The sequence below is a fragment of the Myxine glutinosa genome, chromosome 2, assembly GCF_964187855.1.
Source record: "Myxine glutinosa chromosome 2, kmMyxGlut1.1, whole genome shotgun sequence".
In the NCBI taxonomy this organism is placed as follows: domain Eukaryota; kingdom Metazoa; phylum Chordata; class Myxini; order Myxiniformes; family Myxinidae; genus Myxine; species Myxine glutinosa.
The window spans coordinates 45334150-45357361 of NC_136262.1; the positions used below are offsets into that span (position 1 = coordinate 45334150).

General features: G+C 45.9%; 1 protein-coding gene across 1 annotated transcript in view; it reads right to left on the minus strand.

Moving 5' to 3' along the window:
• MYOM1 (myomesin 1) overlaps positions 1 to 23212 on the minus strand; it is a 272604-nt gene that overhangs the window by 28763 nt on the left and 220629 nt on the right. Inside the window, exons 20-24 of the mRNA XM_068103177.2 lie at positions 18538 to 18728; positions 18099 to 18213; positions 12885 to 13041; positions 9778 to 9884; positions 9649 to 9693 (exon numbers count right to left, since the gene is read on the minus strand). Coding sequence (XP_067959278.2) covers positions 9649 to 9693; positions 9778 to 9884; positions 12885 to 13041; positions 18099 to 18213; positions 18538 to 18728 — 615 coding nt within the window. The remainder of the gene's footprint in view (positions 1 to 9648; positions 9694 to 9777; positions 9885 to 12884; positions 13042 to 18098; positions 18214 to 18537; positions 18729 to 23212) is intronic.

Here is a 23212-nt window from a genome sequence, read left to right on the forward strand (position 1 = left end):
TTGAAGAACGATACCTGCAACAAACAACTAAGTTTATTATTGTTATTTGGTGCAAAACAAAACATGATTATTAGTAAACTAGCAGAAGTACCTGGCATTGCTGGGCGGGGGAGGAGGGGAAGTGAAGTGGAGGGGGGGAGGGGAGGGAAGGGGGAGGTGGGAGGGAGGAGGAGAGGGGGAGGTGGGAGGGAGGAGGAGATGGGGAGGGGAGGGGGGGATGGAAGATGGGAGGAGAGGGGGGAGGGGGGGAAAGGGAGGAGGGAGGGGAGGCAGGGGAGGGGAGGAGGTAGGGGGAAGGCAGGAGAGGAAGGGGGTTCATATATATGCTGGTGGGTGAATGGGGTGAATGTGGCATTCATCACGTTTCTGAGGTAAGTGTGATGCTGATCAGAAGGAAGAAGAAGCCGTACCACCAACTTTGTACACTTCCGGAATTGTTTGATTTATTTGTATTCAAACGTCTGGTGATTGTTTTTTATTTATTTATGCGAATGTGTACTCGTATATAACTTTCATTAATTAAAAAATGCTTAGGCACTATCGAGCGATTAAAAAAAAAAACTCCAAAAAAACGAGCTCTTTTTTTGTCTAAAACACTCCCAGGCACTCAAACCTCTGAAAGTTTGACGAAGATCCGTTCAGCCATCTCTGAGAAAAATAGCGACACACAGACAGACATCTCTCTTATATAGTAGATCTCTCTTATGTAGTACATCTCTCTTATATAGGGCTTCGCCTGCTTCGCTGGGCCCTTCCGGACAAAAAGCCCTTCGGACAGAAACCAAGCCCTGTGTAATAATTTAAGAAGGGCGATGTTTACAGAAAATGATAGTTTCGAAAATGTATTAGTGTACACATAAAATCAGAATCGATATTCTCACAATCATCACAACACACCAGACACGCAGTCTTCCATGTGTGAACTCGTAGACAAATTCAATTTTTTTCACTTTTACGTTTACGTTTACACGTGGTAACCTAACCCGCTCGCGAGCCAGATGAAGATCCTGAACGACTCTGCAATCAAACAAACGACGTCTTGCTAATGCCACGTCGTGGGCGTGGCCAACGTGGCCTCATCCTCCCAGGTGATTGGCTAACTCGCTCGCGAGCCTTACGAAGATCCTGAGCGAGCCATAAAAGGTAACCGATAATATGCAAATTAATGGCGCAGGCAGTGATGTATATATGGGGCTGGGGTCTAGTGTCTCCTTCCTTGCAAACTTGAAAATTGTCACGTGATCGCTCTGAGCTGTGGTAGAGGCTGTAATGTTCAGAACCCAATCGGAAATGCGCTAAGTTATGGCTATCAACATGGATCTAAAGATGAAAGAAAAGAAAAACTCGGCCTCGGACAAACCTTGGACAGTCCCCCCTCCCCCCCACCCCCCCCCCCCCACACACACACAGGAGCCTCGACCCCCGTACATTTACAGAGAGTGTAATCGGGCAGGGTACCAGGCAACTTGAACTTGGCAGCCTGGCCTGGCTCGTACGTCCAAACTTCATTCTTCAGAAGCTGGTGACCAGGCTGCCGCTGATAATCTCCACATACTCCCAATGCAGTTTGCGTGGGAGTATAGCCACTGATCTCTAGTATAGCAGGCAGCGTGGAGTCTGGTGGCGAGGTTGGAACATCACGTGATCGCTCTGAGCGAATCAGCGAGCTGCTCTGGCACAGGCTGAGATCAGTGTATAATGTTCCTTGCTGAAATGCGCTAAGTTAAATATGAATAAAAAAATATGGATCTTGTCATCGGAGGTCATTTTTAGGTAGGCCATGTCCTTCCCAGGCCTTATGGCCATGTCTATGCCAAAAATCAAGTATGTGAGCCTCTCCGTTTAGGAGTCTATAGGTAACACACACACACACACACACACACACACACACACACACACACACACACACACACACACACACACACACACACACACACACACACACACACACACACACACACACACACAGTTTTATTTATATAGATGGATGTGACCGCCTCAACACGCACAGGCATCACGTGATACACAACAGGCTGAGGTGCATCACGTGATATGGATCGGGATGAGCTTCGCTCACTGTGCTGCACGCGTTTGTCTTTGCATTAGTTCAGTTCATTGTGAATTAGACGCCCTAATATGACGGAGGATATCATGAGACAAAAAATTCGCGCTGTACGCTTGTATTCTGGATCTGGAAATTTGGCTGAAGTACACAGACAACTTGTCCAAGAATGTGGTGCCGGCACAATTGACAGAAGAACCATCGGCAGAATAAACAAGCAGTTTGATGGAACCGGCAGCATTCTTCCAAAACAGTCACGAGGTAGGCCTCGTAATGTTCGAACTGAGGAAAGCAGAGTGGTCATTCAACAACAACTCGACAGTAACACACCATATCAACTCGTCGTTTATCAAACGTCACCAACATAAACCAATCATTGATTTGAATTATAATAAAAGACCTTAATGCGAAACCATACATACACAGATTAATTCACCAACTATCTGAGGATGATTTTGACAGGCGCTCTGAGGTATGTGAGACATTGCTTGGATAATGGATATGGACAATGATTTGCAGAACAGGTTCTTGTGGTCAGGTGAATCCAAGTTTACTTTATCTGGTTCTGTGAATCGTCATAACAGCGTAATATAGGCAGTAGACAACCCACAATTTACTGTTGAGCACAACGTCCAATATCAAGCTGTGGGTTTGACAGCAGGAGGTACATTGGCCCTTCCTTGATGAACCGGCTAACCTGACATTTGTTACGAGTGCCTGTAATAACTTACCTACCCTTAAGGAAAGACACTGTGGGATCGTTAACGTCCATCGGGCTAATGCTAGCACACAGGACACAGGGCTTAACGTCCATCCAAGAGATGGCACACTTTATGATGCAACTTCCTAAATGCCAAGCACAAATCTGACAGTTTATAGTCGAGTTGAGAATTGAACCCAGGCTCAAGTTAGGAATCAAATCCAGGCAACACAGTTCAAAGGTAAGTACACTACCTCTGTACCATCCTGTCAGACAACTGTGACATTCATATAATTAATACATGTAATGTAATAACAAAATTAATATTTTGTATGGTACAATGTCTCAGGCTGATATGAATTCTCAGGCTGATATGAAATCAGCCTGGGAATTCTTCCACAGAAACCTGCTCTCTCTTTTGCACAGATCCATTCCATCTCGTCTTCCTCCTGCCCATTGTACACTGAATCCTGTGGTGAGGCACGAGCCTTTAACCAACTTGCCTTCTCTTCCTGGAAGGAAAATCCGACCGAAGTCAACCTCATGTCATTCCATAAAGCTCGCAACAAGTGTGTGTCCACTCTCAGGAGAGCCAGAATACAACATCTGACCAACCTCAATATTGAACTTTTAAACTTGTGTCCCTCCTTGAAAACCCAAAGCCACCTTGTTAAGTCCATCTTTGGGGTATGCTCCCCATTCATCCCTTCTCTTACTTAAATGGCACCACAGCCGACTTCGGTTGGGAGAAGGCGGATGCCACACAATTTTTTTTTCTTTTTTTTTTTTGTATACAAGATCGAGGCTCGTGAAAGAGCGAACATTAATCACACAGAAAGACAAACAGACACACAAAACAAATAACATCGGGAGCGGTAGACAAGATGGGGAGAGAGGGGGAAGGACACAAACACAACATTTGAGAGCAGGGACCGAGAGACATGGAGACATCGAGAGAACTGTGGGAGGGAGAGGGCTTTGGGGGGGAGGCATGGGCAGGGGGGGGGGGTGGGAGAGGTATAAAACATATGGACACTGCCAAGACTTCCAGGAAAGAAGTTGGAATTTCAAACTAGGTGGATCTGGGGTGAATTAGTGGGGGTAGAAAACATCAAGGTTTTGGATGGGGGAAGATAAGAGATGGTGGTGAACAGCTGTTTTGAAGACCTGGAGGGAGGAGTGTGATTGAAGTGAGTGTGGGAGTTTGTTCCAGAGGCGGGAGAAAAGAGGAATGAAAGAGTGAAGGTGAGCAGAGAGCCGAGATTTCGGCAGTTTAACCATCAGAGGGTGGCTGGCAGATCTTGTGCGACCTGTAGGAATATTTGGGGGACAGAGCACAGAGAGAGCTGGGGGAGCAAGGCCGGAGAGGAGTCGGTAGAAGACAGAAAGACCACCTACCTGCCTGCGGTGAGTGAGTGAAAGGCCCTCAGAGATAGCTTCATCGCGGGAGATTCCAATGATTCTGAAAGCTTTGGATTCAACAGCGTGAAGCCGAGCCAGGTGTGAGGCAGGAGCACCAGCCCATAGGGGAGAACAGTATTCCATTGAGCTGCGGATGAAAGCCTTGTATGTGGTGAGGAGCTCAGGTGTGCCTAGGAAGGACTTCGCACGATGGAGGATGCCCAGTCGGCGACTGGCTTTGGAGGCCAGCTTGGAAATGTGGTTTTCCCAAGAAAGATCATGGCAGATGGTGAGACCCAAAAGCTTGAGCGACAGAACTTCTTGGAGAGGATTGTTGAGAAAGTAGATGGGAGGGTTGTCCAGTCGATCTTTTCGGAGAGACATAGTAAGAGTGTGAGATTTGTCAGGATTGAAAGACATGTTCCACATGTTTGACCAGTCTGTGATTTTGTGCAGGTCTTCAGAGAGTGAGGAGGCTGCAGACTGCCGATCTGAGGGAAGAGGAATGGAGCGGCAGAGAGTGGAGTCATCAGCAAAGAGATACAGAGGATTTTCCAGAGAGTCGGAGAGATCATTGATAAAGACCAGAAAAAGCACAGGGCCCAGCACACTGCCTTGGGGAACTCCAGCCTGAACGGGAAGGGGAGATGAGAGAAATCCATTCAGGGCCACACGTTGGCTACGACCAGAGAGGAAGTCCGCAAGCCATGCATGGAGATTTACATGGATACCATAGGAGGAGAGTTTGGTGAGCAGAGCTGGGTGCCAGACCGTATCGAAGGCACGTGATATGTCAAGGGAGACAGCTCTGATTTCCTGTTTGGCATTGAGGACCTCCATCCATTGTTGAGACAGCAGAAGCAGCATGTCCAGAGTAGAGTGACCTGGTCTGAAACCAAATTGATGATCAGAGATCAAGCCATTGGAGAAGAGGAAAGATTTCATATCCGAAGCAATGATGGATTCCATGACTTTGCTGATAATTGGGAGCAGGCTGATTGGTCTGTAGTTGCAAGGATCTGTTTTTGCACCTTTTTTGTGTAAAGCGGTAATGTTTGCTGATTTCCAGGATGCTGGCAGATGACCTTGAGCAAAGGATAGGGTGAAAAGAACAGAGAGAGGGTGAGATAGAGCGGCAGAGCAGGATTTTAGGACCCGTGGGCTGATGCCATCTGGTCCAGTTGCAGAATCAGAGTCGAGGTTTGACAAAAACTCCTCCACCTTGTCAGGAGAGAAGGTCACAGAGTCCAGGAGCAGTTTGGTTCGACTGGGAAAGGTGGGAACAGAGAGAGATGGGTTTGGGACTAAGGATTTTGAGGCAAACACAGAGTTGAGGCATTCGGCTTTGTCACGTGCGATGTCAACTGTGTGGCCATTTGAGGTAAGGGAGGGGATGGAGGGGGAACAAACACCAGAAACGGATTTGACCAGACGCCACCAGGATTTGGAGGAAGGAGACAGGTTTGAGAGTTCATTCTTGAGTGAGGAGAGATAGTGCTTCCTGGCACTCCTGAGGGTAGACACACACTTGTTCCGAGCTTGGTGGAAGGAACTGAGATTTCCTTCAGTTGGATTAGCCTTCCAAGAGGCAAAGGCAAGTTGTTTCAGGGCAACTGCCTCACCACAAGATTCAGTGTACCATGGACGGGAGGAAGGGTAAGACAACTGAAGGCGAGATGGGATAAATCTGTGCATGAGAGAGATCAGTTTGCTTTGGAAGAATTCCCAGGAAGAATTGATGTCAGAGGCAGTGGAGATGGGAGACCAATCCAGACGATTGATGGCTGCTTGAAGACCGCCCCAGTCGGCCTGAGTGAAATGCCAGACTCGTCGACGCTGAGGAGGCTCTCTGAGAATGGCCAGAGAGATGTCCACTTTGACAAGCACATGATCAGAAGAACCGATTGGAGCAGAAGAAGAGCAGCAGACATTAGCAGGGAAGTTAGTCATAACCAAGTCTAGAAGAGAAGATACTCCATTGGCTGAGATCCGGGTCGGGAAATTGACAGATTGTGTCAATCCCAGTGAGTCACAGAAGTCCTTTGCTGAGGTGCCATGACTGGTGAGAGAGGAACCCACACCCAACCAGGTGGCATGATGACAATTGAAGTCACCACACATGAGGAAGAGAGAGTTGGGATGAGTGGATAGAAGTTGGTCCATGTTGTCAGACAGTGAAATGTAGATGGAGTCATCACTGTTTGGGGGACGGTACAGAACACATATGAACAAAAGGTGGGAGCGGAGAGGAAGCCGTAGCCAGAGGTACTCCTGGGGGTGAGGAGGAGAGAGGGCAGTGCAAGGAGAGTGAGGAAGAGAGTTTTTGATAAAGATAGCCACCCCACCACCAGGCCGAGGCTCAGGTCTATCATACCGGAGGAGGGAGTAACCAGGAAGAGATATTAAGGAATCAGAGACATCTTGAAGGAGGAAAGTCTCTGTTAAGCAGATCAAGTCTGGATTGTCAGAAGCAACCTGTATGGAGAGATCAGTCAGGTTTGAGCAAAGGCCCCGGATGTTTGAGGTCCATACCGTTAATGAAGAGAGAGGGGGAGCATATCGGGTACAGGACAGGGGAGGGGAGGAGTAGGGTAAGATGAAGGATGAGAGGGGGAGGTAGGGAGAGCAGTTGTTAGTGTGTCAGCGATTGCAGAAGAGTTCCAAGAAAGGGAAGGATGAGGAGGATGAAAGGTTTGAAGGTGAAGGGATGAGGCACAGAGAGGGGTTGTTTGAGGGGGGGCAGAGGAAAGAAGAAGGTTGGGGGGGGGTGGAGGTATGAGATAGAAGGGAGACGAAGTGGGGAGGAGGCAGCTTTGAGGAGGAGGGGGGAGGAGGGAGAATTGGAGAGGAATGGTATGGGGGGAGATTTGAGTGGGAGGGGTTGGGGGGGAGTTTTGAAGGGGAGGAGTGAGGGGGGAGTTTAGGAGGGGAAGGGTAAGGGGGGAGTTCAGGAGTGGAAGGGCAAGGGGGGAGTTCAGGAGTGGAGGGGTAGTGGGGGAGTTTAAGAGTGGCGGGGCAAGGGGGGAGTTTAGGAGTGTAGGTGCAAGGGGAGGGATTTGGATGGGAGGGGCAAGAGGGGAGTTTAGAAAGTGGATGATTAATGAAAGACGAACATTGAAAACAAATTGGGTTTGTTGTGATTTTGTGTTTCTGTGTTTCTGTGTTTGTGTTTCTGTGTTTGTGTTTGCTTGCAAATTGCTTGCAAACAAATTCTGTGTTTGCTGCAATATTGTGTCCCAAACCCCTTGCTCTCTAAAGCCACCCTACGCAGTCACACCCAACTGCTCCTGGACTCTGTCTTTTGCACCTGAAAAGGTGGAAAAGTTTCTGGCAATGCTCGATTATGCAACTGGATGGGATGGCAAAAGCACATGTGTCCTAAAATCCTGCTCTTCTGCTCTTGAACATTCTTTCTTATCTGTTCACCCTATCATTTGCCCTGGGTCATCTTCCTTGCTTGGAAGACAGCGAACATCACTGCACTACATGAAAAAGGAGCAAAAACTGATCCCCTCACCTACAGACCTATCAGCTTACTTCCAATCATCAGCAAGGTCATGGAATTCATTGTTACAGTTGACATAAATACCTTCCTTTTCTCCAATGGTCTGATCTCAGATCATCAATATGGATTCAGATCAGGTCACTCTAAATTGGACATGCTGCTTCTGCTCTCCCAACAATGGATGAAGGCCCTCAACATCAGACATGCGATCAGGGCCGTCACTCTAGACAAATCTTGAGCATTGAGTACAGTCTGGCATACACCTTGCTCTCGAACTCTCTGCCTATGACATCCAAGGCCAACTCTACACATGGCTTTTTGACTTGTTCTACTCTGTTAGCCAACATGTGACTCTCAAAACAGAATGCTTTTATCTCCTCTCTCTCTTAAGGCTGGAGCGCCTCAAGGCGGTCTTCTAGAGCCCGTTCTATTATTGATCTTCAATAATGATCCCTCTGACTCTCAGGAAAATCCTCTTTATCTATTTTCTGATGAGTTCACCCTCTGTGTGACATCGATCATCTTTCAGACAGGCAGGCTGCAGCCTCTTCCCTCCATGCAGACCTTGATAGAATTACAAGCTGGTCACACATTTGGAATATGTCTTTCAATCCTAACAAATCTCACACTCTCGTTGTCTCTCTCCAAAAGGACCGTCAGGCAAACCCTCCCATCTCATTTCTTAACATTCATCTTGAAAAAATATCAGTCATTCAAACCTTTGGGCCGACCTCACTATGATCTTTCTTGGGCAATGGGCAAACTACACTTTTAACTTGTCCTCCAAAGCTAGTCGCCGACTGGATATCCTCCATAATGCAAAGTCCTTCCTTTGCATACTCTCATCCAGCTATAAGGCATTCCACTGCAGCTTCATGAAGTACTGCTCTCCACTCTGGTCTGCCACCCCTGTCTCAAACCATGGTCAGCTTAACACTGTAGAAGAAAGGCCTTCAAGATCATTGGAATCTCCCATGATGAAGCTGAGTCTATGGACCTATCACTTTCACATCGCCAAGAGGTTGGTGGTCTCCAAGTCTTCCACCGCCAACTTTCTGGTAATGCACCCTCTGCTCTTCCTGTGGTATGCTCCCCGCTGCCCCACCCCAGGTTTCTGCAAGGCGTACTCAGTCTGCCAGTTTCACTTAGGATGAAACTGCCAAAATCCAGAATCACTGCTCACCTCCACTCATTTGTTCCTCTTTTTTACGGCCTGTGTAACCAACTTCCACATTTTCCTCAATCTCATTTTTCCCTCCAGGGCTTAAAACAGCTATTCACCACCATCTCCAATCACCCTCATCCAAAACAATGATATTTTCCAACCCGTTAACTCCCCACCCCGCCCCACTTTAAAACGCACTTCTTTTGCAAGTTTTCAGTTTTTCCTTCCTGTTAATTTGAGCTGTATCCATCTTGTCCACCGCTGTGTCAACTCCTCACCCTCATTCTTCCCCACATCCCTTATTTCACAAATTATCCTTCTATTTTGTCTCTCACCCCTGCTATTAGTATGTTTCCCCCCCCCCCCCTCCCCCCCCTCTCTACTGTTCTTTTTGTTCTGTTACGTCCTGATCCATTTATGTTCTCGGTCCTTCCTGGGCCTCGACATTGTATACGAAAAAATCATTGGATGGTCTCTAATGATATAATGATGTCTCCAATGATATAATGATATAATGATGATATAATGATATAATGTCTCCAATCTCCAATGATATAATGTAATTGGGGGAATAGGTGTGAAATGAGAAAGCAATACAATGGAGGAAGGGAATGGCAGATAAGGAGAAGAGTGAGGGTAGAGCAATTGAGGAGATTGGAAATGAAAAAGATGAATGGGAAAGAAGATTATGGGGAAAGGAGGAAGAACTCAAAATTTCCACCATTTCGTATCCATATTATGTAGACTGCTCCTTAGATTGAAAAAAGTACAAAGCATATGCTTCATTTGATGTATATACTGATAAGCAAACTTACCTGGGTGCTTTTTGTTGTAACTCTTTTCCAGCAAACGTTTGAGTTCTGTAAAACACATCTGAGTTAGCATTAATGCCAAACAGCAATTGCATTTGCACAAACAGTAAGCCCACCTCCTTGCAAGCTTACCATCCTCATCGAGATTGTAGCTTGATGAAACCCCATCTGTGCCTGAAACGAGGCACGAATATACCCCCAAGTCATTTTCATCCAGGCCTTTGAAAACGACCTTCGTTCTGACAATTATTGGAAAACATTAGGAGAGATAAGTCATGAGAGGAGTACCTGGTACTTGTAAAACTACTCGGAGCATTAACCATGTCGGTCTGATGCAAATGCGGTAAATTCCATCAGAGAGCTGGAAAAGACCAGCAAAGCAAATAATCCTCAGATTGTATATTATATAAGTGCACTCATTACCACAAATAACTATATTCCCAAGAAATACATCAGCAGTTCCCATTGCTGTATTAGCAGAAATTTTACACGAAAGCATTACGCCAACTGCAGATGGAAATTTGAGCACGATAACAGAATAGGGCATAAGTAACCTGCAAACGTAATTTTGGCTCTCTGTACGCGAGTAATGGTGGAATAATGACATCATTTCATTAAAATTAGCCGAACTGACTCATAATATTTGGAAATATAGCTGCTTCCACTCCACTCGGCACTGAAGATTATTGTAAGGTGAAGGTTAAGCCAATATAGATACCTCATACATTGCATTTGTAGGAAAGTCCATCTGGGCATTTAATGGTTTTCAAACAATTATGTGATCGTACATCTTATTATAATAGAGCAAACGTATATGGTTCGCTATGTATGTTTATATGCGACGAAAACGTCTTCTTCTTCTTCTTCAAAAAAAATTACCACCCTCCTAATTAACCCTCTTAATTGCGTTAATACTGCTGAGACCCCTCAGACCTTTAACGACCCTTTTAATTCCCCCAAGACCCTTCAGACCACCAAGACCCCTGAAGACTCAAAATACGCTGAAGACCCCCAAATACCCAACATACCCTGAAGACCCAAAATACGCTGAAGACCCCCAAAGACCCAACATACCCTGAAGACCAAAAAGACCCCGAATACCCAAAAGACCACAAAAACCAAAAAGACCCCATAGATCCAAAAGACCCCGAAGACCAAAAATACACCGAAGACCCAAAACACCCCGAAGACCCAGAACACCCCGATGACCCAAAACACCCCGAAGACCCAAAACACCCCGAACACCGAAAACACCCCGAAGACCCAAAACACCCCGAAGACCCAAAACACCCCGAAGACCCAAAACACCCCGAAGACCCAAAAAGACCCAAAGACCCTTAAATACCAAGAAGAACCAAAAGACCCTTAAGACCCAAAAGCCTCTGAAGACACCAAAGACCCTGAAGACCCAAAACACCTCAAAGACACAAAATACCCTTAAAGGCCCAGAGGATCCAAAAGACCCTGAAGACCCAAATGGCCCTGAAGACCCAAAACACCATGAAGACCCAAAAGACACCGAAATGGTCAAAGATGCCTACCACTCAGAAACGACATGTGGTGAGGCATGCGGAGCATGCCGAGTCACGCTAGTATAAGTAATGAACTCAAAGGAACCAAGTAATGCTCTAGAAACGTTCATATAAAGGGGCGCCCTACATCTGGCAAATAAAATACATTTACTTCTTCATGTATCTGTGTGAATCAAATTGGCACCCCTTGATATGAACTTTTCTAGAGCATTACTTGGTTCCTCCTAATGACACAAGGGTACCATGTACACCAGATTTTTGGATGTACCTTCTTCTCTATTGTTTGGCATTTTCTGCAAGCTATGGAATATCCCTTCTTTTCTAGAGTTTGCCACGTGGCACATAACATATAAAGGGACCTTTTCTATGCCCCTGGGATTTTCCTCAAGTGCATATATGTTTTACCATTGTATAACAAGAACACTTATATATTCAGTCCCCCCATTTTAGGGAAGCATAAATACAGTATTGTAACAGATTAACTTAAAGTAAATTAAAGTAGTATAATAGTTCGTAATTGGTTTCATATCCCTTGCATGCAATAACCGCATCGAGCCTGTGACCCATTGACATCACCAAACTCTTGGTTTCTCACTTTGAGATACTTTTCCAAGCCATTACTGCAGCCATTTTCAATTGATGTTTGTTTTGAGGGTTTCTGACTTTAGCCTCCTCTTCAGCAAGTGGAATGCATGCTCCATTCGATTTAAATCAGGAGATTGACTTGGCCTGTCTAAAACCTTCCACTTTTTCCCTTGATGAACTCCTTGGTTGTGTTGGCAGTGTGTTTTGGGTCATTGTCTTGCTGCATCGTGAAGCACTGTCCAATGAGTTTGGAGGCATTTTCTTGTACATAGGCAGACAAAATGTTTCTGTACACTTCCAAATTTATTCTGCTGCTGCCATCATTAGTTACGTCAACTGGAACGGGAACAGTAGAGAGCATGCCTATGCCAAGCTGAACAGTTTACGTTATGTATCCCACTGATAGGTCAGATCTGAGTCTTTTTTTGAAAAAAAAGTCAAGACTCGTTCGTGTAAGAGCTAAATCTGGAAATCTTGTTTTTGTCACTTACCCAACTCATCCACCAAGTTTTGTCATAAGTCGTCCACAACTTCTTGAAATACCATGCGATATATCGTTTTTGGTCCTATCACTCATTGGTGAAGAATCATTAAAAAAATTTTTAAAATTCTCATCCAGATCCAGATCTTCACTAATATCAAATCGATTTGTCCTTGTCACACACACAACCAGTCCCCAAAGTTTCGTCTGAATCTGTCCATAACTTTTTGAGATATCCTGCTCACAAACAGAAAAAAGGCAAACAAACAAACAAGGGGTGAAAACACAATTTCTGCCCATCTTGGGTTGTGGAGGTAATAAAGTGCACGTTCATATTCTTCAATCTGCTGAAGTCAGTAAGTTAAAAAAAACATAATTTATGTCTGATATAAAAAGGTTATCAACAACTGAACAAGAACCACGTTTTCTAGAAAAGAGTGTGATAAGACTTCAGAGAGACAGAATGACTCAGATCATGCTGGAAAGGTGTTTCTTGAGTTTCCATTCCATTGTGATGTCATTCCCAAGACCAGCTTGTACAAAATAAATAAAAAACAGAAGAAAAAGCTCATGGGATTTTCATTGAGTCTGTTAATTCGGGAGAGGTTACCAAAATAAAGTAAACTCCAAATTCAACTTACTTGTTCCCTTTCGTTTCAATATCAACCCGCGATGGGTCCAGTGGATCTTCATAGTTCTTCGACCAAAGTAATTTTGAATCAGGTGGTAACTGGTCACCCTCAAATATCATGTAGACGTGTCCATCATCATCGACATCCACCACTAAATCTTTGGTACCTGTTTGTTATAGCAAGGCAAAATTATGTGTAAAGGAATGGTGGTGTATAAAGGTCGACAAGAAGTATAATATGTTTCATGAACCCAAAGCAATGGCACCTCATCAAGTTTTACATGTGCCCCATCACAATGGATCTAACTGTAGATCACAATAGGCCCTCAGCACAAACTTTACATGTACCCCATTACAATGGACATAACCCTAAATTATGTCATGTAGGGTTTACATTGTTAAAAACTATAACCCACATTTAACTTTCTGGTAAAAAAAAAAGCAATATTCAATGAACTTTAAAATCCTATGAACTTACAGTGCCTTCAGAAAGTATTCACACCCCTTAACCATTATGCACCGCTCCTTTCCTATTCCATCTCCAGGCACGGCATGATGTCATCGCCGGGCAATGAAGGGGGCCCGGCGATGACGCACGCTGGAAGCGAGTACTCAGATTTCACTCCGGTTTATTTCTTGTTACTTGCAAAAATCGAAGATTTTTCAAGTATATTGGTTGGTCTTGTGCGTTATTACTTGACCAAAATTTTTTTTTTGGACAAGTATATTGATCATTCGGGTTTGTATAGGATTTTCATATCAGCAAACTGAATTCAACCACCAACTATTTTTGAGATCAGAATAGGCCAAAAGGTCAAAATAGGCCAAAGGACAACAACCATTTCAAATTTCTAAAATCCTCAATTTTCATCCGATTGACTTGAAATCTGAATAGGATTAGCATATTAGCTTACTGAACCCAACCACCAACTATTTTTGAGGTCAACATAGGCCATAAGGTCAACATAGGACAAATTTCTAAAATTGTCAATTTTCATCCGATTAACTTAAACTTTGAAGACGATTTGCATATCAGGTCAACGGATTCAACCACTAATCACCCCTCAGCCCAATGGGCTAAGGGGTATTGTCGTCACGGGCGTCGTCCGGGCGGGCGTCCGGGCGTCCATCAACTTTTGGTTTCTGTCAATTTCAAGGAGAACGGCTTGTCCGATTAAATCCATTTTTGCAGTGTGTGTTGGGGATGAGTAGAGGAAGGTGCCTTTCGAAAATGGGCGCGTTGCGATTTTTAATATGGCCGCCACGGTAGCCATCTTGAAATTGGTTTCCGTCAATTTCGAGCAGAACGGCTCGTCCGATTAAATTCATTTTTGCAGTGTGTGTTGGGGATGAGTAGAGGAAGGTGCCTTTCGAAAATGGGCGCGTTGCGATTTTTAATATGGCCGCCACGGTAGCCATCTTGAAATTGGTTTCCGTCAATTTCGAGCAGAACGCCTTGTCCGATGAAATCCATTTTTGCAGTGTGTGTTGGGGTTGAGTCGAGGAAGGTTCATGGGTGCGCTGCGATTTTCAATATGGCCGCCACGGCAGCCATCTTGAAATTGGTTTCCATCAATTTTGAGCAGAACAGCTTGTCAGATTAAATCCATTTGTGCAGTGTGTGTTGCGGTTGAGTCGAGGAAGGTTCCTTTCGAAAATGGGGGCACTGCAATTTTCAATACTAGGGCATGCCCGTACAAAATTATATCCCCCCCCTCTATTTACATGAAATGGTTTGGTCCATTCGCAAAGCCAAAGCGAACGGCTTGCGAGTACGGTGACAATCCCCCCCCTCTATTTACATGAAATGGTTTGGTCCAAAGCGAACGGCTTGCGAGTACGGTGACAATCCCCCCCCTCTATTTACATGAAATGGTTTGGTCCAAAGCGAACGGCTTGCGAGTACGGTGACAATCCCCCCCCTCTATTTACATGCAATGGTTTGGTCCAAAGCGAACGGCTTGCGGAGTTTGGTAAAGAAATCGCCATAGCTCGGTAACTACTTCTCCGATTAATATGAAACCTTGAAAAGGCACATCCTCGGGTCCCCAGCAATATACCTGGCAAGTTTCAAGTATATCGGACCGGTAGTTGTCGAGAAACAGCGGTCGCATACACACACACAGACACACACACACACAGAGATTACTGGAATTATAGATAGATGGCCACCACGGTAGCCATCTTGAAATTGGTTTCCTCAATTTCGAGCAGAACGGCTTGTCTGATTAAATCCATGTTTGCAGTGTGTGTTGCGGTTGAGTAGAGGAAGGTGCCTTTCGAAAATGGGCGCGCTGCGATTTTCAATATGGCCGCCACAGTAGCCATCTTGAAATTGGTTTCCTCAATTTCGAGCAGAACGACTTGTCCGATTAAATCCATTTTTGCAGTGTGTGTAGGGGTTGAGTCGAGGAAGGTTCATGGGCGCGAAATGGGTTAATGGGTTCATGCGCGAAAATTTCATTACTTGCAGTTCCTACTCTGTATACAACTTCGCTTCAAATAACAAATTATCATCAATGCTTCCTTTCACCATGCACGGGCTAAGGGGTTACACCCGCTTTGCGGTGCTATTTATTATTTTTGAGGTCAAAAGGATGCTCTACTGAGTGCCATTATACTTGGTTCAGTTTTGCCAAGTGTCGCTCTATGAGTGATTTTTCATTCTGTCTGTTTGTCTGTCTGTCTGTATGTATGTCTGTCGCCTACAGATCACAATTTTCAACCGATCTTCACGAAACTTCACCAAACGGTGGAGTTGGTCATAAGCAAGAAGCCTAATGTTTTTGAGGTCAAAAACACAATAGGTCAACAAAGGCTAAAGGTCACCAACTTTGTCAAATTTCTAAAATCCTCAATTTTCATCCAATTGACTTGAAATTTGAAGAGCATTTGCATATCTGGTCACTGAATTCAACCACCAATTATATTTTAGGTCAACACAGGCCAAAAGGTCAACATAGACCGAATTTCTAAAATCCTCAATTTTCATCCGATTGACTTGGAATTTGAAGAGGATTTGCATATATGGTGACTGAATTCAACCACCAACCATTTTTGAGGTCAACATAGGCCGAATTTCTAAATTCCTCAATTTTCAACCGATTGACTTGAAAAATGAAGAGCATTTGCATATCTGGTCACTGAATTCAACCACCAATTATATTTTAGGTCAGCGCAGGTCTAAAAGGTCAACATAGGCCAGATTTCTAAAATCCTCAATTTTCATCCGATTAACTTGAAATTTTAAGAGGATTTGCATACCACGTCACTGAATTCAACCACAAATTATTTTTGAGGTCATCATTGGCCAACAACTTATTTAAAGGATTTCGCAAGTATTGTGCTATGCACGACATATTTCTTGTTTGTTTGTTTGTCCGGGTGATATCACAGCCATCTTTTGAGCTGGGAAGATTAAATTTTGGCACAATAGTGAGCAAGTGCTTTGGCAAAACTGCATTTTTAATTTTTTTGATTAATCAATCAGTTGTTATCAATTTATATTTCCTTATTATCAATTAGTTATGTACTTATATATTTCCTTTCTCATCTTGGCAATATCTCAGGAACCTTTTGAGCCCGGAAGCTAATATTTGGACACAGCAATGACCAAGTGATTTGGCTGTAAGGGGTATTTTTGATTTGTTGACTTTTTCAATTAATCGATTAATTATTTGAGTAATGACATTTAATTATTATGTTTTAAAGTTACAGATTCGGATTAAATGGTGGTGGTTTAGTTATTCTATGAGCCAGTTGATAATTATTAATTTAATTATTTTACGATTATTATTTATTTTCGTTATTAGTCAATCAATTATTTTCTTTCTCATCTGGAAAATATCTCAGGCACCTTTTGAGCTAGGAAGCTCATATTTGGACACGACAGTGACCAAGTGATGTGGCTATAAGGCATATTTTTGATTTATCGATTAATCAATCAGTCCTTCAATTATTTATTTATTTTTTCAATTAATGACTCATTTAATTAATTTTGAAAAGGTTATAGCTTCGGATGAAACACTGGTGGTTGAGGTATATGTTAGCCAATTGATTAAGAAATTATTTTATGATTATTATTTATTGATTTTAATTACCCAATTAATCAATCAATTATGGGACACCTCTACCCCCAATACCATCTCTATGTGCTGCACGGCGGTATCGCAATGCCGCACACTGGAGAATGTTATTTATTTATTTGGCATGGGGGCAGTGTGCTTTAAATGTATCTGTACTTGTTTCACATTTTGTTGTAGTACAGCCTGAATTTAAAATGGATTAAATTGAGATTTTCTTGTCACTGATCTACACATAATAACTACTAATGTCAAAGTGTATTTTTAAAAGAAATTTTTACAAATTAATAAAAATAAAAAGCTGAAATATCTTGAGTCAATAAGTTATCAACCCTTTTGTTATGATCCTCCAAATTGAGCGCAGATGCATCCAATTTCCTTTGATCATCCTTGATATGTCTCTACAACTTGATTGGCGTCCACCTGTGGCCAATTTTTTCTATACAAGGTCCCACAGCCTTTCTATACAAGGTCCCACAGTTGACAGTGCATGTCATAGCAGAAACTCTGCAATGAAATCCAAGGAACCGTCCTTAGAAATCCGGGATTGAATTGTGAGGATCTCAACCAATCTCAACCAATCTCAACTCAATCATCCAATCTCAACCCAGATATAAACTTTCATTCCAGTGTATCGCAGGCAGGGCGAGGCATCATTGGATGTGCCATCCCTCGGATAGGCATAAAGCTGGGTGTCCCATCTGCAAAACTTGGTGGTGCACGTTAAAAATCCCACAGTGTACTTCACAAACAGTACATGAGCTATCGCCAGCACCATGGCCAAATTCCAAGTTCCTACCCTGACTGACTGCTGTGAAGGCAACGGCAAACCCCTTACAGAATAACCCTTGCCGATAAACTCCATGCGCAGCACCGACGCTCTCTAAAGAGTACGGTAGATCTCATATCAGAAAGTCGTCAGGCAAAAAATAAAAAACGTCAAGTTGGACATAAGTCAAGGACGAAGACATTTTGACATAGTGTACGAAATAAATGAAAGTGTCAGACTGCAGATGGGAAATGTCTGGCCTAAGCTTTTTCATAGTTTCCTCGGCCAGCAATGAGTGCTCGACCCATTATGCTACCGGGCAGCAATAGTCATCAATAAGCCATGTTAATGGTCCGGGAACTGTGCGAATTACCAGGTCGTGTCTCCGCAAGGACGGCATCAGTCATCTCAGAGGCTTTCCCAACGCCAGCTCTGTTTTCAGCTCTGACGCGGAACACATAACTTCTTCCTTCAACTAGTCCCGTTACCTGCAATGCATCATCAAAAGCATGGAATGAAGAACAGCAAAACAGCAAGTGTTACAGCTCAGTGTGACCTATGTGGCAATGCTCAGATAAGCTGCATTACACCTTGGAGTTTTAGAACTAAAATTAATGATGACATGTGGGATATACAAACATGATGGGGAATGTTAATGCAATTTTGCATGAGGATGTACATTTTTTTCAGTAACATTTTGAACATCTTTTTACACCAGCAGAAGAAAAAGGGATGCGACGTAAATAAACCACATTCCACGTAGTCACGGCTCCAAATAAATTTGGAAATTCAATACAAGTAAAAGCCCTTACCTTGAGAAACCTGCTTTTCACGGTCACCTCATTCACGGCTTGCCACTGCAGGTAATCGTTGACCTTATCAGCCTCACACTTATCCACATAGTACCCAGTCACAGGACTGCGACCCACATACACCGGCATATGCCACAGCAGCACCACCGAGTCCCTGCGTGCCTCTTGCGTCTGTAGGCTATACGGTGGCCCTGTTGGTGTTGGGAATCACACTATTAATTGTAGCTTCACCTTGACTCATATCTGAGTTTTACAAGGGTGGTTACAATTTACTCTGCATGTTTGTATAAGCTCAAAACAAAAGCTTCAATGTCATTGTTTGCCATCACCACAAAGACAAATCCCATCAAAAAGGTATTCGTCTGTATTGCTTACTCTGCCTTTTCAAATATAAAAAGACAGAAAATTTAAACGACCATTGAGACTCAACTATAAATTAACAATCAGTCAGTTTGCCCACTTTGTAGGAAAGAGAAATCAATGAAATTCATGCACGGGGGGCGGGGGGGGGGGGGGGAGGGGAAGCGGGGGATCAGGTATTCGTCATTTCTTAATTAAGTGTGATGGGAGGTGACAGTGATGTTCTATGGTGGTTGGTGAGTTTATAGTGGAACCAGTAATTGGGATTCAATGGTCACAACTGGAAAATAAATGGAGCCGTATACTCGAGGCAACATGCAGGGTGGCCCATTTATCTATCCACAATTATGAACCCCTATTATATTACTGAGAAACAAAATCAAAGTATTTAAAGTTTTTATGATACAAATTTTATGCAAATCAACCAGTGAACATTCAAGACCTGAAAGAGTGGATTTTAAGCAGCTTTTGGAGAAACGACAGTTGGAATGCAACAGAAAGTGGCTTTGGAGTATCATGAAAAGTTGCACACATTGCTTGAAAATTATGGAAAGAAATCACGTCAAAATTCACAACTAATTTTCAATACATCTTATTTCAATAAAATTTGTATCAATACAAACTTTAAATATCTATCAATAACCTGGAAGAAGTTTGTTTGATTTTGTTTCTTAGCAATATAATTATCGGGGTTCAAAACTGTGGTATGATAAATGGACCGCCTGGTATTTAATCCCCAATTTTTCTTGCAATGAGCTGCCAATCAATTATTATTATTATTTTTTTGTATACAGAATCGAGGCTCGTGAAAGAGCTAACATTTATCACACAAAAAAAATCTAACAGACACAAAGTATATAATAAGGGGAGTGGTAGACAAGATGAGGAGAGAAGGGGAAGCACACAAACACAACATTTGAGAACAGGGACATCGGGAGATCTGTGGGAGGGAGAGGGCTTGGAGGGAGGAGGCATGGGAAGGGGGGGAGGGGATGGGAGAAGTATAAAACACAAGGACACTGCAAGGACTTCCAGGAAAGAAGTTGGTATTTCAAAAAAGTGGATCTGGGGTGAAATTAACGGTGGTAGAAAAGATCAAGGTTTTGGATGGGGGAAGATAAAAGATGGTGGTGAACAGCTGTTTTAAAGACCTGGAGGGAGGAGTGGGATTGAAGAGAGTGAGGGTGTTTGTTCCAGAGGCGGGAGAAAAGAGAAATGAAGGAGTGAAGGTGAGCAGAGAGTCTTGATTTTGGCAGTTTAACCATAAGAGGGTTGCAGGCAGATCTTGTGCGACCTGTAGGAATATTTAGGGGACAGAGCCCAGAGAGAGCTGGGGGAGCAAGGCTGGAGGAGTCAGTAGAAGACAGAAAGACCACCAACCTGCCTGCGGTGAGTAAGTGAAAGGCCCTCTGAGTTAGCTTCATCGCGGGAGATTCCAATGATTCTGAAAGCTTTGGTTTCAACAGCGTGAAGCCGAGCGAGGTGAGAGGCAGGAGCACCAGCGCAGAGGGGAGAACAGTATTCCATTGAGCTGCGGATGAAAGCCTTGTATGTGGTGAGGAGCTCAGGTATGCCAAGGAAGGACTTCGCACGATGGAGGATGCCCAGTCGGTGACTGGCTTTGGAGGCCAGATTTGAAATGTGGTTTTCCCAGGAAAGATCATGGCAGATAGTGAGACCCAAAAGCTTGAGTGACAGAACTTCTTGGAGAGGATTATTCAGAAAGTGGATGGGAGGGTTGTCCAGTATTGGTCATTATTGCAAGTCCAGTATTGCAAGTATTGGTCATCCTTGATGGTTTACTGGTATCTCAAACTGGTTTCAACTTTATTTTAGTGTTTGCAATGACTGTGCAGGACTTATCGGCTTGAATGTGCTTGAATATTGATAGATGTAGGAAGCTCAGCAAAATGATGCCTCGTGGTACGGAGGGGAATGAGTGGTATTTTTAGGATGGGGAAAAAAAGCTCATCGATACAGAAGATGTGGACAATAAAGATATCATTGTGGCGGACACAAAAGCCCACTGGCGTGGTGACATCATTCCGCGCACCAAGTGGGCGGTGGCCACGCCCGAGGGGTAGGCGTGGCCTCGTGATATACACCGGGCGCGCAGCCCGGAGCGCGCCAGTGTTACAGTGAGCTCCTGAAATAAAGACGCTTATAAGTTACCGCTTGTCCGCTTCCTCCTTGCTCGCAAGCAGCGCGCGTAACGCCGCGCTTTACTGGTGACCCCCTTGACGTTGGATCTGCCGGAGTGATCCTTCCACACGCGACGCCATTGCCATGGCCAACTTCATCAAACTTCCCGAATTTTGGGAGGCTCAGGCCGAAGTCTGGTTCGTCCAGGCCAAAGCCCAATTTCAGCTTCGGCGCCTCACCGGCGATGACACTCGCTATTGCCACGTCGTCGCCTCCCTCGGGCCCGGCACGGCCGCTCGAGTTGTGTCCGTCCTTCGCCACCCACCGGACGGCCACAAGTACGAGGCACTCAAGCGGCTACTCCTAGCCATGTTCGGCCTCACGGACGACGCACGGGCCGACCGCCTCCTGGATCTCCCCGAGCTCGGTGACACGCGCCCGTCGGTCCGAATGGACCATATGCTGTCACTGTTGGGCGACGAAGCCCCCGGTTCTCTATTCCGGGCGCTTTTCCGTCGCCAACTTCCAGCGCAGGTTCGCCTCGCGTTGGCCGGGACCGGGCTAACGGAACCCCGAGCATTGGCCGCCGAGGCGGACAAGTACTTCGCCGCTTCGGACACGCGGGCGAGAGTCGGCGTGGCCGTCACGGCCCTCATGGCTGATGCTGCTGATGCTGCTGCTGATGCTGCTGATCCACAGCATCAGCTTATACAGCATACGCAGCATGCTGATACGCACCTCGTGACCGCCGCCACGCCCCGCCCATCGCCGCGGTGAAAACCGCCACCGCGGGGAAACCCGCCAACTCCACCGGCCTGGCGGAGCCAGCTGCGCTCCTCCAGCTCCACCACCTGGTGCTGGTTCCACGCCAAGTTCGGCCACGAAGCTCGGCAGTGTCATCCGCCATGCTCCTTCAACAGGTCGGGAAATGCCTGGGCCGGCGCTCAATAGTGGCGATGAGCGCCGGCCGTTCGAGCAGCCTGCTGTTCATAACGGACACCGTCTCCGGGCACCGTTACCTATGTGACATGGGAGCGGAGGTGAGTGTCGTTCCCGCCGGCACGTCAGACAAGCACGCAGCGGGTGGGGGCCCCGCGCTGCTTGCCGTGAACGGGACGCCCATCCGTACGTACGGAAAACGCTGCCTCTCTCTGCGGTTCGGAGGGCAGGTTTTCCGATGGACGTTCGTCACCGCCGACGTGCCCATGGCACTGCTTGGCGCGGACTTCCTGTGCGCTAATGGGCTCCTGGTCGACGTCAAGCGCAGACATCTTGTCCAGGCCGAGACGTTCAGCTCGCTCGCTTGTGCGTTGCCCAGCTCAACGAGCGGCTTGCCAAGCGGCTTGCCGAACGGTTCGGTTCCGGCCACGTTGGTCTGTACGCTTCCGGCAGCGGATGCATTCACCCGCCTCCTCGCCGGCTTCCCGGCCCTCACGCGGCCCACCTTCTCGGCGGGGGCCGTCAAGCACGGGGTGGCCCATCACATCCCCACCGTCGGGCCACCGGTCTACGCCCGGGCACGCCGCCTCGAGCCGACGAAGCTGGCAGTGGCAAAAGCGGCGTTCGCTACCCTGGAGCGACTTGGCATCGTTCGGCGCTCAGAGAGCGCTTGGGCGTCGCCGCTGCACATCGTGCCGAAGCCCGGCGGGGGATGGCGGCCGTGCGGGGACTATCGCCGTCTCAATGACGCCACGACTCCCGACCGCTACCCCGTCCCCCACATTCAGGAATTTTCCGCCCGTTTGGCGGGCATGTCCTTCTTCTCGAAGGTGGACCTCATACGCGGCTACCATCAGGTCCCCGTCAGGCCGGAGGACGTCCCGAAGACGGCGGTCATCACGCCATTCGGACTCTTCGAGTTCCTGCGCATGCCCTTCGGTCTGAAGAATGCGGCTCAGGCGTTCCAGCGACTGATGGACAGTGTCCTGCGTGACTTGGATTTTGTCTACGTCTACCTGGACGATATCCTCGTCGCTAGCGCGTCCCGCGAAGAGCACCTACGCCACCTCCGCACGCTCTTCGAACGCCTGGGCCAGCATGGCCTGATTGTGAACCCCGCAAAGTGCCGGTTCGGCGCCACCATAATCGATTTTCTGGGGCACCGTGTCACCAGGCACGGAGCCGTCCCCCTGCCGGCCAAGGTGGAGGCGGTGAAGGGGTTTCCGTGCCCCCG